We start from the raw sequence: 13,714 nt of genomic DNA, 5'->3' as shown, positions 1-13,714 counted from the left end.
AGTAATATCCTTCAGGCAGTCCTGCTTGCACAGTTGACAGCTGGGAGATGGGAGCAACTGGCTAGGCTGGGTGAGCAAACTGGTCTTTCCCTGCCATCATCTGCTAAGCATAGTGTCCCTGATCAGCAATAATATTTTCATCTAACATATGTCTATGCAACTGAAGTAAGTACTTGCCAAAACTCCAGAAATCCTCTTTGCCTATTTTTAACTCCTTATGCAGCACATGAAGAGTATTTTACTGTCTTTTGTATTTTCCTGAACTTTATCCACTCTTTAGGCAGTGCCTGGTGGGCACGTCTCATCTCTTATATTTTATTTATTTTATTTATTTGTGTTTTTCTATACCGGCATTCACGGGAGTACGTATCATGTCGGTTTACATAAAACAAGGGGTGATCAATACATTATAACATACATAACTAAAACATAAGAGTATACATTACAGTAGTATAAAACAAGTGCACGGAAGAGAAAGTTACAATAAACAGGGGTTATTCTAACTGGGATTAGAGTTAAAGGAAAGATAAACAAGTTTAATAAGAATTAAAACATTGTAGTGATTGGTTTGTAGTGATTGATTCCGTTTGGAAGGGAATGTTCAATTAAGTAATTGTTCTTTTAAATAAATATTTTATTTGATAGAAAATGTTCAGTATTGCTGTATTAGATTTTGCTGCAATTGCTGGAAGTGAATCCTTAAGGGTCTGGAAATGCTTTCATGAACAGCCATGTTTTCAGTCTCTTTCTGAAGGTTAGGAGACATGGTTCCTGTCTTAATTCTAAGGGGATTGAGTTCCATAGAGGGGGACCTGCTGTGGAGAAGGCCCGCTCTCTCAATGTTATATGTTGGGTGGTATTGTTGTGTGGTACCTGTAGATATTCTCTATAAGCTTCTCTGATGGGTCTATTGGAGGAGTGTTTTTTGAGAGCTATTTGTAGATCGAGTGGAGCCAGCCCATGGATATTCTTGTAGATTGTGGTGAGGGACTTATGAATTATTCTATAATGGATTGGTAACCAGTGAAGGTCTTTGAGGACTGGTGTAATGTGATCTCTTCTCCTTTTGTTTGTTAGTATTCTTGCTGCCGTGTTCTGTATCAATTGGAGAGGTTTAGTATGTGCTGATGGGAGGCCTAGAAGAATCGAGTTGCAGTAATCAATTTTAGCAAATATTATTGCTTGGAGCACTGTTCTATAGTCATGGAAGTGAAATAGGGGTTTTATCCTTTTTAATACGTGCAGTTTGTGGAAGCAGTCTTTGGTTGTTTGGTTGATAAATGATTTAAAATTTAATCGGTTGTCTATGGAAACTCCTAAATCTCTTACTTTTGAGGTTTGCAAGTTGGCTGGAGGGTTTGTAGTGATTTTGCAATTGTCTGGAGAGATTAGAATGAATTCGCTTTTTGATTGGTTTAGAATTAAATTTAAGCTGGATAAGAGATCGTTGATTTCATGAGAACAATTTTCCCAAAGTTCTAGAGCTTTAGTGATGGATTCTTTAATGGGGATCAGAATCTGGACATCGTCGGCAAATATGAAGTGTTTAAGGTTCAATTTGTTTAGCAATTGGCAAAGCGGGAGAAGGTATAAGTTGAAAAGTGTCGGTGAAAGGGAGGAACCCTGAGGAACTCCTTGCGAAGATGGGTATCTGGGGGATTCTTTGTTGTGAATTTTAACCTTGAAACCTCTGTTTTCTAAGAATGTCTTGAACCATGTTAGTGCTGATCCTGCAATACCGATGTTCGCCAGTTGTTTTAGTAATATGGCGTGGTTGACAGTATCGAACGCTGCAGATAGGTCCAATAGAATCAGAAGGAAGGCCTGTCCTTTGTCTAGGCCCAATATAATGTAGTCAGTCAGTGAAATGAGAAGGGATTCGGTGCTTGATGCCTTTCTGAAACCAAATTGAGTAGGGAATAGAATTCCGTGTTCCTCTATGTAATCCGATAGTTGTGTGTTGACTAGTTTCTCCATCACCTTGGCAATGAAAGGCAGATTTGAGATTGGACGGAAGCTGTTGGGATCATTGGGGTCCAAGTTAGGCTTCTTAAGGAGCGGTTTGATGGATGCTAGTTTGAGGTTGTCTGGATAGAAACCCTGGGTGAATGAGCAGTTTATGATGTCTGCTAGGGTTTTGGTTATGGTGTCCGGGATTAGCAGTAGTAATTTTGACGGGATCTGGTCTAATGGATGCGATGAGGGTTTCATTTTTTTAAGAAGTGTTTGGATCTCTGAGGAAGTGGTGAGTTCAAGAGATTGGAGGGAAATGTCTTTATTATGGAGTACGTAATTGCTAGCTGGTGAGCCTGTATTAGGCTTTAATTGTGATAGCAGGTTCGTGATTTTCTTACTGAAGAAGAGTGCCAGCTCATCAGCTTTTGTTTGAGCTTGGTTAGGTGGTATGTCAGAAGGGTTTTCATGAGTTAGATTGGAGACAAATGTGAATAGCGCTTTAGAGTCGAATATAATGTTATGAATCTTTTGAGCGTAGAAGTCCCTTTTTGTTTTTAGAGTGGAGCTCTTGTATGAATGGAGGGCGAGTTTGTATGTAGAAAGTGTAGTGGGGGAAGGAGCTTTCCGCCATTTACTTTCTTTTTGACGTAGGTTAAGTTTAAGGCTTTTGAGTTCGTTAGAAAACCATGGCTGCCTTTTTGATGCACCTTGTTTGACTTTTTTTGTTATCCATGGACACAGTTTGTTTGCCACAGATTCTGTTATGTTGGACCAGGAATTTACGGCTGTATTAGGTGATGTGACATCTATGTGTGAGAGTTCCGTGATTAGATGATTGCTGAGTTCATCCGAGGGGCATACTTTTCTGTAAAGAAATGAGTGTTGAGGGGAGTGTTTATTGTTCGTTTGGGTCATTGAGAAGGTGGTGGAGATTAAAGAATGGTCTGACCAGGGAACTTTTTGGCATGTGGGTTGTACTGTATGTGTAATACCTGGGTTCACAAAGATTAGGTCCAGTGTGTGACCAGCTTTGTGGGTGGGTTCATTGATTATTTGTTTGAATCCCATTGCAGACATGGCTGTAAGAATGGTTTCGCAGCTGGTTGAGAGTGTGGGGTTATCAACGTGCAGGTTGAAATCTCCTAGGATTATCGTTGGGAAGTCTGGTTTTAGATATGAAGCTAAGATTTCTAGGAATGGTGATGGATCTGCTTCTAGAAGTCCTGGGGGGGCATATACTAGAAGGATTAGTAGAGAGTCTGATTTGAAAAGACCTGTTTCCAATTTCGAGTCAGATTTGATTGGGTGCTGAGAGAATCTAAGATCTTTCTTAGCTGCTAAGAGAATGCCCCCACCCCTTTTTTTCTGTCGTGGGATAGAGAAAAAGTCGTAAGTCTGAGTTGGTAGTTGGTTAATTAATGCTATATCTGTAGATTTAAACCATGTTTCTGTTATAGCACATAGGTCTGGGTTTGCATCTAGGAGAAGATCATTTAAAATCAGAGATTTCTTGGATAGTGATTGAGCATTAAATAGAATCAGTGAGAACAGAGTGAATCCTAGAAGTTGTGTGATTGGAGTAATCATGATGGGGATGAGGGATTTGTAGGTTCGTTGATTGTAGAGTATGTTTGGTTTTCCTGAGAGTAGTGTTCTATGATGGAGAATCTGTATAGGGAGACCGTGGTACATTGTTTGCATTGTTAGGAGCGAAAGTGGTGTTGGTGAGTATTGGCTGAGTTGTCAGTGATTGGCTGAGTTGTCAGTGATGTGGCGACTGGATGTTAGATCAGTAGCTGAGTTGATTAGTTGGTGGCGTTTAGTTGTCTAGGTATTTGTTGGGTTGTCTGAGTTCACAATAGATGGTTGTTTGAGTGGTATTTGAGTTGTCTGGTGTTGGCGTCTGGTAGTCTGGGTAGTAGTTGCGTTGTCTGGTGTTGGCGTCTGGTAGTCTGGGTAGTAGTTGCGTTGTCTGGTGGTGGCGTCTGGTAGTCTGGGTAGTAGTTGCGCGGAGCCGCGCGTATCTGCTAAAAACCTGGATTGGCGCGCGCAAGGCTATTGATTTTGTATAGCCGGCACGCGCCGGAGGGAGGCGTAAATCCCCGCGCGCCAGCGGGCCTCTTGCACGCCGGGACGCGACCTGGGGGCGGGTACGGAGGGCGCGGCCACGCCCCCGGACCGTCCCGGGCCGTAGCCACGCCCCGGACCCGCCCTCAAAACGCTGCCGACACCCCCCGAAAACGCCGCTGCGCTCGGTCCCGCCCCTGACACGCCCCTGACACACACCCCTCCGAAAACCCCGGGACTTACGCGAGTCCCGGGGCTCTGCGCGCGCCGGTAGGCCTATGTAAAATAGGCTCACCGGCGCGCAGGGCCCTGCTCGCCTAAATCCGCCCGGATTTGGGCGGATTTAGGCGAGCAGGGCTCTGAAAATCCGCCCCATAATAAGAGCCCCAAAAGCGAAATCCCAACAAAGGAAAACTCTCAAGGTGTATCGGTAGCAGTCAAAAAGTGAATTCGATATGCACCTTGGCCATCAAAGCCCCCGGACCGCAATTTTGGACTATCTGTACTGCTGAACTGAATGAAGAATACCAAATCATGCTGAGATATAAAATCATTAACGGAACGGCCTTCCTGGAATGACAAATTATGAATTAGCCTAAATTTCCCCAGCTCTTTCTTAGGAATGACCGCCAAAGGAGACAAAATCAACTCCGTGAAGGAGGGGTTCCTTAAAAGGACCTGCAATATGACCAAGACCAATTTCGGCATTCATCCTCTTCATAACAATATTTGCTTCGCTTTGCACAGAAGGGCAATTATTGCCACCCCCAATATCCGTCTGCCCCTTAAAAGGAATCTCAAAACCTTCAGTAAACCCATGCAACAAAAAAAATGACACGTCCAACCTGGGATACCGAAGCAGCCAAGGACGCAAAGCTGAATCCTGCACCAGTGTGGGGGCAAGCTCCAAACTCTCATTTCTTCCTACCCTTTCTTGCCCCTCCGCTATGAGTTCCTTCTCCGGATACGGCATGCCCCGTTCACTCGGCACATTTGGAAGCTGGGTGACCCTCTCCACAATTGGAACATACATGTCGAAACTTGCAATCTGGAAAATTGCAAGTGGATCGATTGAAACGCCAGCAGAGGTCCCAATCCCGCTCTACCCACTCTGCCTGAGACAGATCTGGCTTGAAAGGAACGCAGACCCAATCCCACTGTTGATCCAGAGAGAACCTGTCGCAGATGAAGGAATCAGTGTTCATCTGTGTCAGCCACAAACCCACGTCCTGCATACCCCAGGACATGAATTTATTTTCTTCCATGTGATCTCTAAAACGTTCATCATAATTGAGCCAAGACCATCCCTCATCTTCTTTGCTAGCTGCCAAGATAGCATCCGAATATGCTAGCAAAGGCCCGTACTGCACACTGTCAGATGACCCACTACGCTAGCTAAATGCAAAAAAGTTCTATTCTAATTAAGGATGTTCCTTGCCACTTTTTTTTGAGACCCCAGGAAGCGGTCTATTCCTCTTTTTAATTCCTTTCTCCTTCCCCTATGCCCCTCCAGTAATTGAAATATGTCAATATATTTCCTCTGTCCTGATTTTTTTTCTAAGAGACCTAGGAATATCTTCCCACAGCTCAGAAAAATTAACTAAAGCAGGCACTCCCCTGTCTGTTCCCTTGTCCCCTTTCTCAGTCTCCCTATCAGAAGAAGACCCAGAAGAGCTGGAAGAAGAAGAGGACAAGGAAGAAGAAGAATCAGAAGAACTAGATCTACTGCGCTTACTCTTAGACCTATCCTGTTTTCTCGCTTTATCTCCTTTTTCTGGCCTATCCCCAGAAGGTGCAACCACAATCCCTCCCACTCCCTTTTCTAAACTCGTGCCCACTGGAATCCCTGCAGATGCTAGCGAAACAGACTCCATTGACACTGGAACGGTCTCCATCTCACCCTGAGTCGTGGCACTGGTGTCTCTGTCCTCCGCAGACCGCAACGAAGGTCCCGCAATACCAGCAGCTGCCGTCACAGGATCATTTCGCCAACCTTCAATGCGAGAAGGACCCAGGCCTTCAGGAGGATCATGCGAAGACTGAATCTGCGAAGAAAAGGAAATAGCTGAAGCAGCCAATCCCAGCAAACCTGTGGCACTAGAGTTCCCCATTGCAGATTTAGAGGCTTCTGAAAAGGAACCCCAGCCCATGAGATAACCAGGAGATCTCCAGCCAGTAAAGGAAAATGTGCCTTCTAGACCAGAAGGCCAGCAACCAGGCAAAGCCCCCCCCCCCCCAATTGGCGCCCAGTGGGGATGGCAATCTACCTGGTACGCAAGAACCTGGCGAAGATCCAGTACCGGACCAAGGACTGGAATGTCCCTCCCCTGGGAAACCCTGACTGCTCAGATCCCAGAAACCTTGGCTACTGCCGAACTGACTTCCTATTCCCCAATCCAAGGGGAAACTGAAGTCAGGGAAGAAGGCCCTACCCTCCCAAGCTCTGTCGACCCCACTAGCTCCTGTATTAGTCATCTCCCTATTAGCTCCTGTATTAGTCATCTCCCTATTACCCTGTGTCACAGGGTCTGCTGCGAGTATATGGTAATAGTTATTGAATATTGTAGGCAATGGTATAAAGGTGAGTTTTCAGAGCTTTCTTAAATTCTTTAGTATTAGTGGTTAGGCGAATTTGTTCCGGGAGAGAGTTCCACAGGATCGGGCCAGCAACAGAGAAGGCCCGCTTTCGAGTCAGCGCAATCAGTAAGCAGCTCAGCCAGACAACGACAGGCAAGTGGTAACTGCCCGTCTTTTGAGAAGGGCGTGCCCTTCTCAAAAGAAGGTAAATAGCTCATTTAAGGAGAATCTTGAGAGCCAATGGAGAGAAAAATTAAGAGAAATTTCACCTCTGCCTTTCTGTCTATGGATATGCTTTGCCATCTCCTCCACGTATCTCCTGCCTCTCCTTCCTCCCCGTGGCCTGCTGCTGATTCCTCTAGTTCTAAGCCACTGAGTGCCCAAAGTATTTCCAACATCTGGTGGGAATGCAGCAGTATGGCTGATGCTCATGTGACACTGAATTAATAAACAGAGCTATTTAGTTAGGCGGTGGGGACTGGTAGTGGGGGAAAAGGGAGAGCAGCTGCAGTGGCATGGAAGACAGAGAGGCAGATTTAGACAGTGGGGCTAGTTGCCACAATTTCTCTGCAAATGTTTTGGAAGTTGCTGTGACACTGGAAATGTGGTAAACTGGGGGCCCCTGATAGTAAGCTTAATGCTAACAATACATTTTGCCTCTTCAAAAAAACTGCAAATTGCTATATTAGTATGTGTGTGGGCTGGGATTAGGGGTTTGAAACTTGTCACTAATTAAGAAATGACCTTTTTATGTAAACGGATGAGAAATCTGAAAGCTTGCTGTTTTTCTGACTTATGCGCAGCTCCTTGCCAAGGATCCAAAGCAACGATTGGGCTGCCTAGGAGATGGAGCTGCTGGTGTAAAGCAACATCCCATTTTCAGAAGCATCAACTTCAAGAGACTGGAAGCAAACATGTTGGATCCTCCTTTTGTTCCTGACGTAAGTGTCCAGGGCCTTCTATGTTGGGCAATGCATTTGTCAGAACTGTTACTCGGTTTACCAGATTTCTGCAAGTGCCATTGCACATTCTGATCATGTTTAATCAGTTTGTTTGCGAATGTGATGTCAGAAGAGGGAGACACTGATCCCTTTTCAATATTTTATTATGGCTGCTATTATGACTTATGTTACCTGCTGTTGTGGTAACAGAGTTGTAGGAGGAGGTGGTGAAAGAGTATAACCTGCCAGTAGAAACTCTGTGCATAAGCATTAGCCCTTCAGATTTGAATTCCCAGATATCACCAGGCAAGTCATCTCGATGTGACAAAAAAGTCATCCAAGAGTCCACCCCTCTATGGGGAGTTGTGATTCCTTGAGAACCCCCCGGGTTCCCCTCAAAGCTATAGGAGTTTTCCTAAGGGTGTAGACTTGTGCATGTGGAATAATCCAAATTGGAGGAAAAGGTTTGAACAGACCCATGTGCAAACAGAAAAAAGCTTTCCAAGTACTTTCCTAAGCTTTGTTGTTCAGGCTCCTATGTTTTTATTTTATTTATGGTCCCACCTTTTTTGTGACACTTCAAAACGGATTACATTCAGATCACTGCCAGTACTTCCCTGTCCCCAGAGGGCTCACAGTCTAAGGTGGCAGCTGAGGCAGTGGAGGGTGAATTGACTTGTTCCAAGGTCAAAAGGAGCGGCAGTGGGATTTGAACCCTGGCTTCCCTGGTTCGCCATGCTGTGAGTGGGTTTGGCTAAGGCGAAGAGCTTCTCTTCAGAAGAATGGGGTGGCAATCAAGATCAGGCATTTGTGCAGGGACAGAGGGATTATATATTGATTAGAAAAAAAAGATGACCAGATGACAAGTTGTATTTTTTCATCAAATTTTCAGCTTCTTAACATTTAGATGGTATTTAAACAGCCGAGGAAAGGAGTTTTGTTAATAAGATGACAGTGACTAATAGTGCTCCGTGTACTGACCCATTGCATCCCTTTACAATCCAATAATGCCTGATAGGTAAGTTGGTTATTTAGAAGTGAGGTAAATTTACACATTTCTTATGTCCGTGATTAATTTCTTTTAAATAGTTCCAGTCTGGTGCAAGTCCTGGAGATGAAGGTGTTGCATGGAATTTGCACACCAGTTTCCAAGTTATTGTAGCTTCTAGTTTTGGTGATGTCTCACCTTGAATATCGTTCACTGATTTTTTTATTTATTGTTGCCAGGCTTTTTTGCCAGCTTGCAGTATCACTGTCTAGAAGTAGCTCAGTATCAGATATAGTATTCATTTTGATTTTGTTTCTGTGAGCATTCCTACCACTAACAGAAATTATTTCCCAGAGCTACAATCAACCCAGTTTTTGGCAGGAAATTTTTTTATCTTTTCAGATTTTTTAGCTTCTGTGCCAAGGCAATGATTCTTTTATATATAAGCAGCACTGCAGATACCAAAATGCATCAGGAGTTAGTGTCAGCCAACACTGGCCTAAAGTCTCTATCTACAAACTGGCAGCTGTGGATCTTCTAGAGGAAAACTTGGTGACTGAAGTTTTGCTTTAACAAAGTTGGTTGGCAATGCATGCTTCTCATAACAAGTGGTGGTTGTAATTTTATCATCTCATCACTATTATAATTCCTTACATCTGAGAGCTTTTATTAAGGCAACAATCTTAAAATGTTCTGTGATGAGAACCCAGTTCACGGAGAAAGACAGTCCCTCTCTGTCAAACGTTAGGTTTATCATAATGATCTATTTACTCATCAGAGATCCTTTGCTAAAGACATGAACCCTACCATGGGGTGAAAAAGATGAGGATAAAGAAAGCTGTCCCTAAGAAATGTATTCTTAAATTAGCTAAGTCATAGCAAAAAAAAAGGCAAGAGAGGGGTAAGAAAGTGGAGCAATCAGAGCCATTCCTTCCAAACCAGACCTGATTCTTACAGCACCTGCATTTCAAATGGAAAAACTTTACTTTGGCTTATCTTTTCTCCCTATGATATTGCTTTCATGTAGCCAATCCTTGATAAATGGAATTGATGGTGGTATAATCCTATTCCTTACCCTCCTCTGGAACCAAATCTCAAGGAACAAGGGTCTAGTGACCATGAGGAACCTTTCAGTCTAGGTATAGCTAGAATTCTCTGTCGACAAGCAGAATTAAACAGCTGTAACCGGTGGGTGACGTCATCTGATAGCACCAACACAGACCTAACATTCAGTGCCCAGAAGTGTTTCTGAGCAAGAGCAAAAGTTCCCACGCATGGCTGCTGCTTTGTGAGCCCCTTAGACTGTCTTCAAGCTATCGCATGGACTGAGCCTCCTCTCTTGAATTTTTTAAGTTTTTTTCCTGATGTTTTTGATTAAAATTGTATTTTCATGCCACTGCCTCAGCAGCCCCTTATACTTTTTAAGTTCTACCCAAAAAGAATGTATGCAGAAATCTAAGTCGATGAAACTATAAGTTAATGGGTTCAAAGTCTGCACATGTGGGCACTGTATCTCCATCACTGACACCCACGCTATCTGCTACCGCTGGATGGGCCCATACCTTGTCCTAACTGCAGCAGAATGCCTCTGCAGGCACGGCAGACCTGCACTTGGATGATGGAAAACCTGCAGAAGGCGGCGTAGGGCCTTGAAGTGATGGCAGATAGCATAGTTATTCTACCTCCCAGATTGAGAGTTTGCACTGGGAGTCTGTCTTCCTTTCATTCCAGAAGTTTGTAAAGGAAAGCTCCCCTCCTTGTTAGTGCCAAGGGCAAGGATTTGAGTTGGCATGGAAACATAAGGTGCAGGGGGAGGTGCCGAGAAGAGCACCTGAATGGCATAAAAGATTGCCTCCAGGGCCAGCTCACTTAATTCCGAAGAAGATAGGACCATTGGCACAGGGCATTGACTGGTGCCGAGAAGGGTGCCTTTAATCTCCTCGATAAGGAGCAATTTGATGGTGCACAGAGGAGTAGGTATAGCGTAGTTTGTCTTCCCACATACTCCAATCTCTGCACCATCCAAAGCACCTTCATTTGCATCAACATGGCGTATACTGGTGTCTGCCAAGGCACAGTTGTCCTGTGCATGCAGCATCACAGCGCCGAGAGGTGAAGAACTATTGACGATGGAAAATATAGACTTGGTATGGTGAGAATGTCTACTGGTGCAAATGGTTTAACCCGACCCCAGCCAGCAGGTGCATTGGCACAACTGGTATGGAACGCATCAGCGCCAAGCTTGTCCTAGGCCCAAGTGCTATGTATCAAGCTCCTCTTTGGCATCCCAGCCACTGCAGCTTCCATTGAAGTCTAGCCCATCTGGATGTCAGAGGAGGATACTTAACCTTCTACTCCAGTGCAGAGATCCCCACCACATTCGGTGGCCCAACTGTCTGAGATGGTGATGAATTTCTCTACCACCTTGCTTCTGGAAGTTTGGAACTTCTTCTGTCTAGAATAGAGGCTCCTTTTCTCCAAAAGCTGGGTTCAGGGAGTCCCTGGGATGTCCTACTTTCTCCTCAAGGAGCTTCAGCTTTGGACGAGTCCATTCAACATCATGTCTAGTTTCCCTGCCCTCAGGCATTCTCTTCTTAGGGATTCGGAGAGGGAAGGGCCGAGTCTGTTCGGTTAGAGTTCCTGCTGATTCTCTTCATTGAAGCCCCAGAGGTTTTCTTCTTGTTCACCCTGTTCTTCTGAGTTCTGGATGAGGTATTGGAAATAGTTGGATGTGGAGGTGTCCACAGGGATGCCTTCCTACCTGTCTTACCAGGGCATATCTGTCCTCCCGAGGCCCTCAGTTACGTTTGGTTCCTAGCGAATGTTAATCATTAATCTCTGAAAGGAAGAGGATCCAAGAACTGATGTCCTACAGTACCTGAATGTAATCCGCTTTGAAATGCTGAAAAAAGTGTGAAAAGTGGAATTAAAAAAAATCTAAATAAAATAAATGTCTTCAGGCTGTTAAAGTTCATCCCGCCCCCAACAGACTGTTCTTGAATTGGGCATTTTAAGGGAACTTCAGCTGAGAATGCGGCAGACCCCATGTCTTGCTTACCTATGGCATGCAAGACTGAGCTGAAATATAGAGTTCAGATCTGCCTAGGATTTGGTATGGTCCTGCTCTCACACTACTCTGTGATAATGGAGTTGACTTTGATGCACACCACATGCTCTAGGAAGCATTCTAACATGCCTCCTGGAAAAGATTAAGAGGACCTGGGTTCTTTCAGGAAGAAGGTCTTTCAAGTATTGATGCTGAATGAAAGGATTGTGACACACGAACTGTTTATGGTGCACAAATGGGTTCTTTATGTTTATGGTGTACATTAGGTTCTTGTGAGAACTTCTTTTGGTTGAAGCCAAGAGTAATCTGTGCCACAGAAGAGTCAGGGTGAACTGTTCTACATGTTTCTTTCAGGAAAAGGTGCATCAAGAGAAGAAAGCAAACTGCCTCAGAGAGGCGAGACCCTCTCTGCTGTTTGTGGGCTTCAGAACTCTGGCCTGCTGTTTGAGGATGGAGGGAAAAGTCATTCAAACCGATGTGTTTGAGAACACGCTGCAAACCTTTGATTTATCAATTATGGATGCATTTACTTGTGCAGAGAGTGCCAAAATTCTTCCTTTTTTTTTTTTTTTTGCAACAGTTTTAAATGTCTCTCAAGCTGTAACCAGTCCATGCCTTTCCCCATCCCCTCTCATTTTCAAGATAAGCAGGAGAGTAATAAAAGTTCAGGCAGGGGCGGCTCAAGGCAATCTGCTGCATGAGGCGAAGGATGAAATGATGCCCCCCGCCCCCCCACCCCCCCCCATGGCCCAGTGCAGGTGAAATCACCGAGGCCAGGGCAGGGGCAAGACAATGGAGGATGAAGTGACTTGCCCATGGTGTGACAAGGAATGGCAATAGGATTTGAACCCTGGCTTCCCTTGTTTGCAGCCCTCTGCTCTAACCACTCAGTTTATGGGCCTGTTATTTTTTTTTTGTTTTCAGTCTTCAGCGACCGCACTAGGGAGAGCCGGAGAAATGTTTAACGGGGTGGGGCACCCCACATCCTGGGTCTAGAAATAGGACTCCTCAATTCCCTAATTCCTGCCTCCTACCCTTCTCTAGGATCTGCCCCCTGCGGGTGTGAGAGGTTGGTGAATGGTGGGAGTGTGTGTGTGTGTGTGTGACACATTCTCTCTTAGGGCTGATACAGCCTTTCCTTCCCCCTTCCCTCCCGTCCCCACATAATTAAAACATATGCATTCTTCTCCATTTTAAAATGTATTAACTTCCCCAACCTAAAAAAGCAGATTGCATATGGAAAATAGACATTCAAAATACAATCTTCTGAAGTAAAAATATCACAACATATTATATAGGCATACATTACAAAAAAAAAAACCACACTTTCAATAATAATAGCTTAATAGACTTAATATTGTATCTATCCTATGTATTTTTTTAAAAATCTGTAAACCATTGTGATGGCTCGTCTGAACTACAGTATATACCTTTCTCATAGTAATCAAGGCAGTTTACTGGATCCCATATGGTATTAGGCCTGTGGTAAATTGCACTGGCTTTGGCCTTGGCCCACAGAAAGCCAGGAATAAACTGAACTAGAATTCCCGTACAGTAAGCCTTCAAATAACAAAATTGCCAGGACTCAACCTATGAAAAAGCCATACTACAAATATTACATCAGGCCCTATACACCAATATACTTTCTATTAGGAAAACAGATTAAAGCCAGGTTGTTGTAAATCCCTACACAGAAACTACCTACATGCTAGCAGAAAAATCCTAAAACCTCAGTGTCACAATCAGAACACAAACTCTCACTAAATTCAGAATAAAGAGATCATAAAATATAAATTGAAATATGCAGACAAAAACTGAACTGGAAATCACAAGAAGCCAAACTTTGTAAGCAATGCAAACATAATCAAGAAATATAAAACATTAAACATACCAATAAAAAGAATGTCAAATCTGCTGATAAATTCAGCCAATTAAAAACACGTATGAAAAAGTTTAAAATATTACCAAACACTAATAAAATATTTCAAAACAGCAGATTCACGACATCCAATAATTAAAACTAACAAGGATAAAAAAAAATGCTGTGCTCTCCATACCTGGGAATGTTTGATTTCCAGTCATCTTAAAGTCTCCCTAAATTGTCGTTGATTAGCAGGA

General features: G+C 43.8%; 1 protein-coding gene across 2 annotated transcripts in view; it reads left to right on the top strand.

The window, feature by feature from the left end:
* GRK4 (G protein-coupled receptor kinase 4) overlaps window positions 1-13,714 on the top strand; it is a 329,347-nt gene that overhangs the window by 305,693 nt on the left and 9,940 nt on the right. For both annotated transcript variants that reach the window (XM_029592025.1, XM_029592029.1), the window contains exon 13: window positions 7,404-7,541. In XM_029592025.1, the coding sequence (XP_029447885.1) occupies window positions 7,404-7,541 (138 nt within the window). The remainder of the gene's footprint in view (window positions 1-7,403; window positions 7,542-13,714) is intronic.

Source organism: Rhinatrema bivittatum, chromosome 1, assembly GCF_901001135.1.
Source record: "Rhinatrema bivittatum chromosome 1, aRhiBiv1.1, whole genome shotgun sequence".
NCBI classification, from domain to species: domain Eukaryota; kingdom Metazoa; phylum Chordata; class Amphibia; order Gymnophiona; family Rhinatrematidae; genus Rhinatrema; species Rhinatrema bivittatum.
The sequence above is the reverse complement of the archived record's forward strand: the minus strand, read 5'-3'. Positions and strand labels throughout refer to the sequence as shown.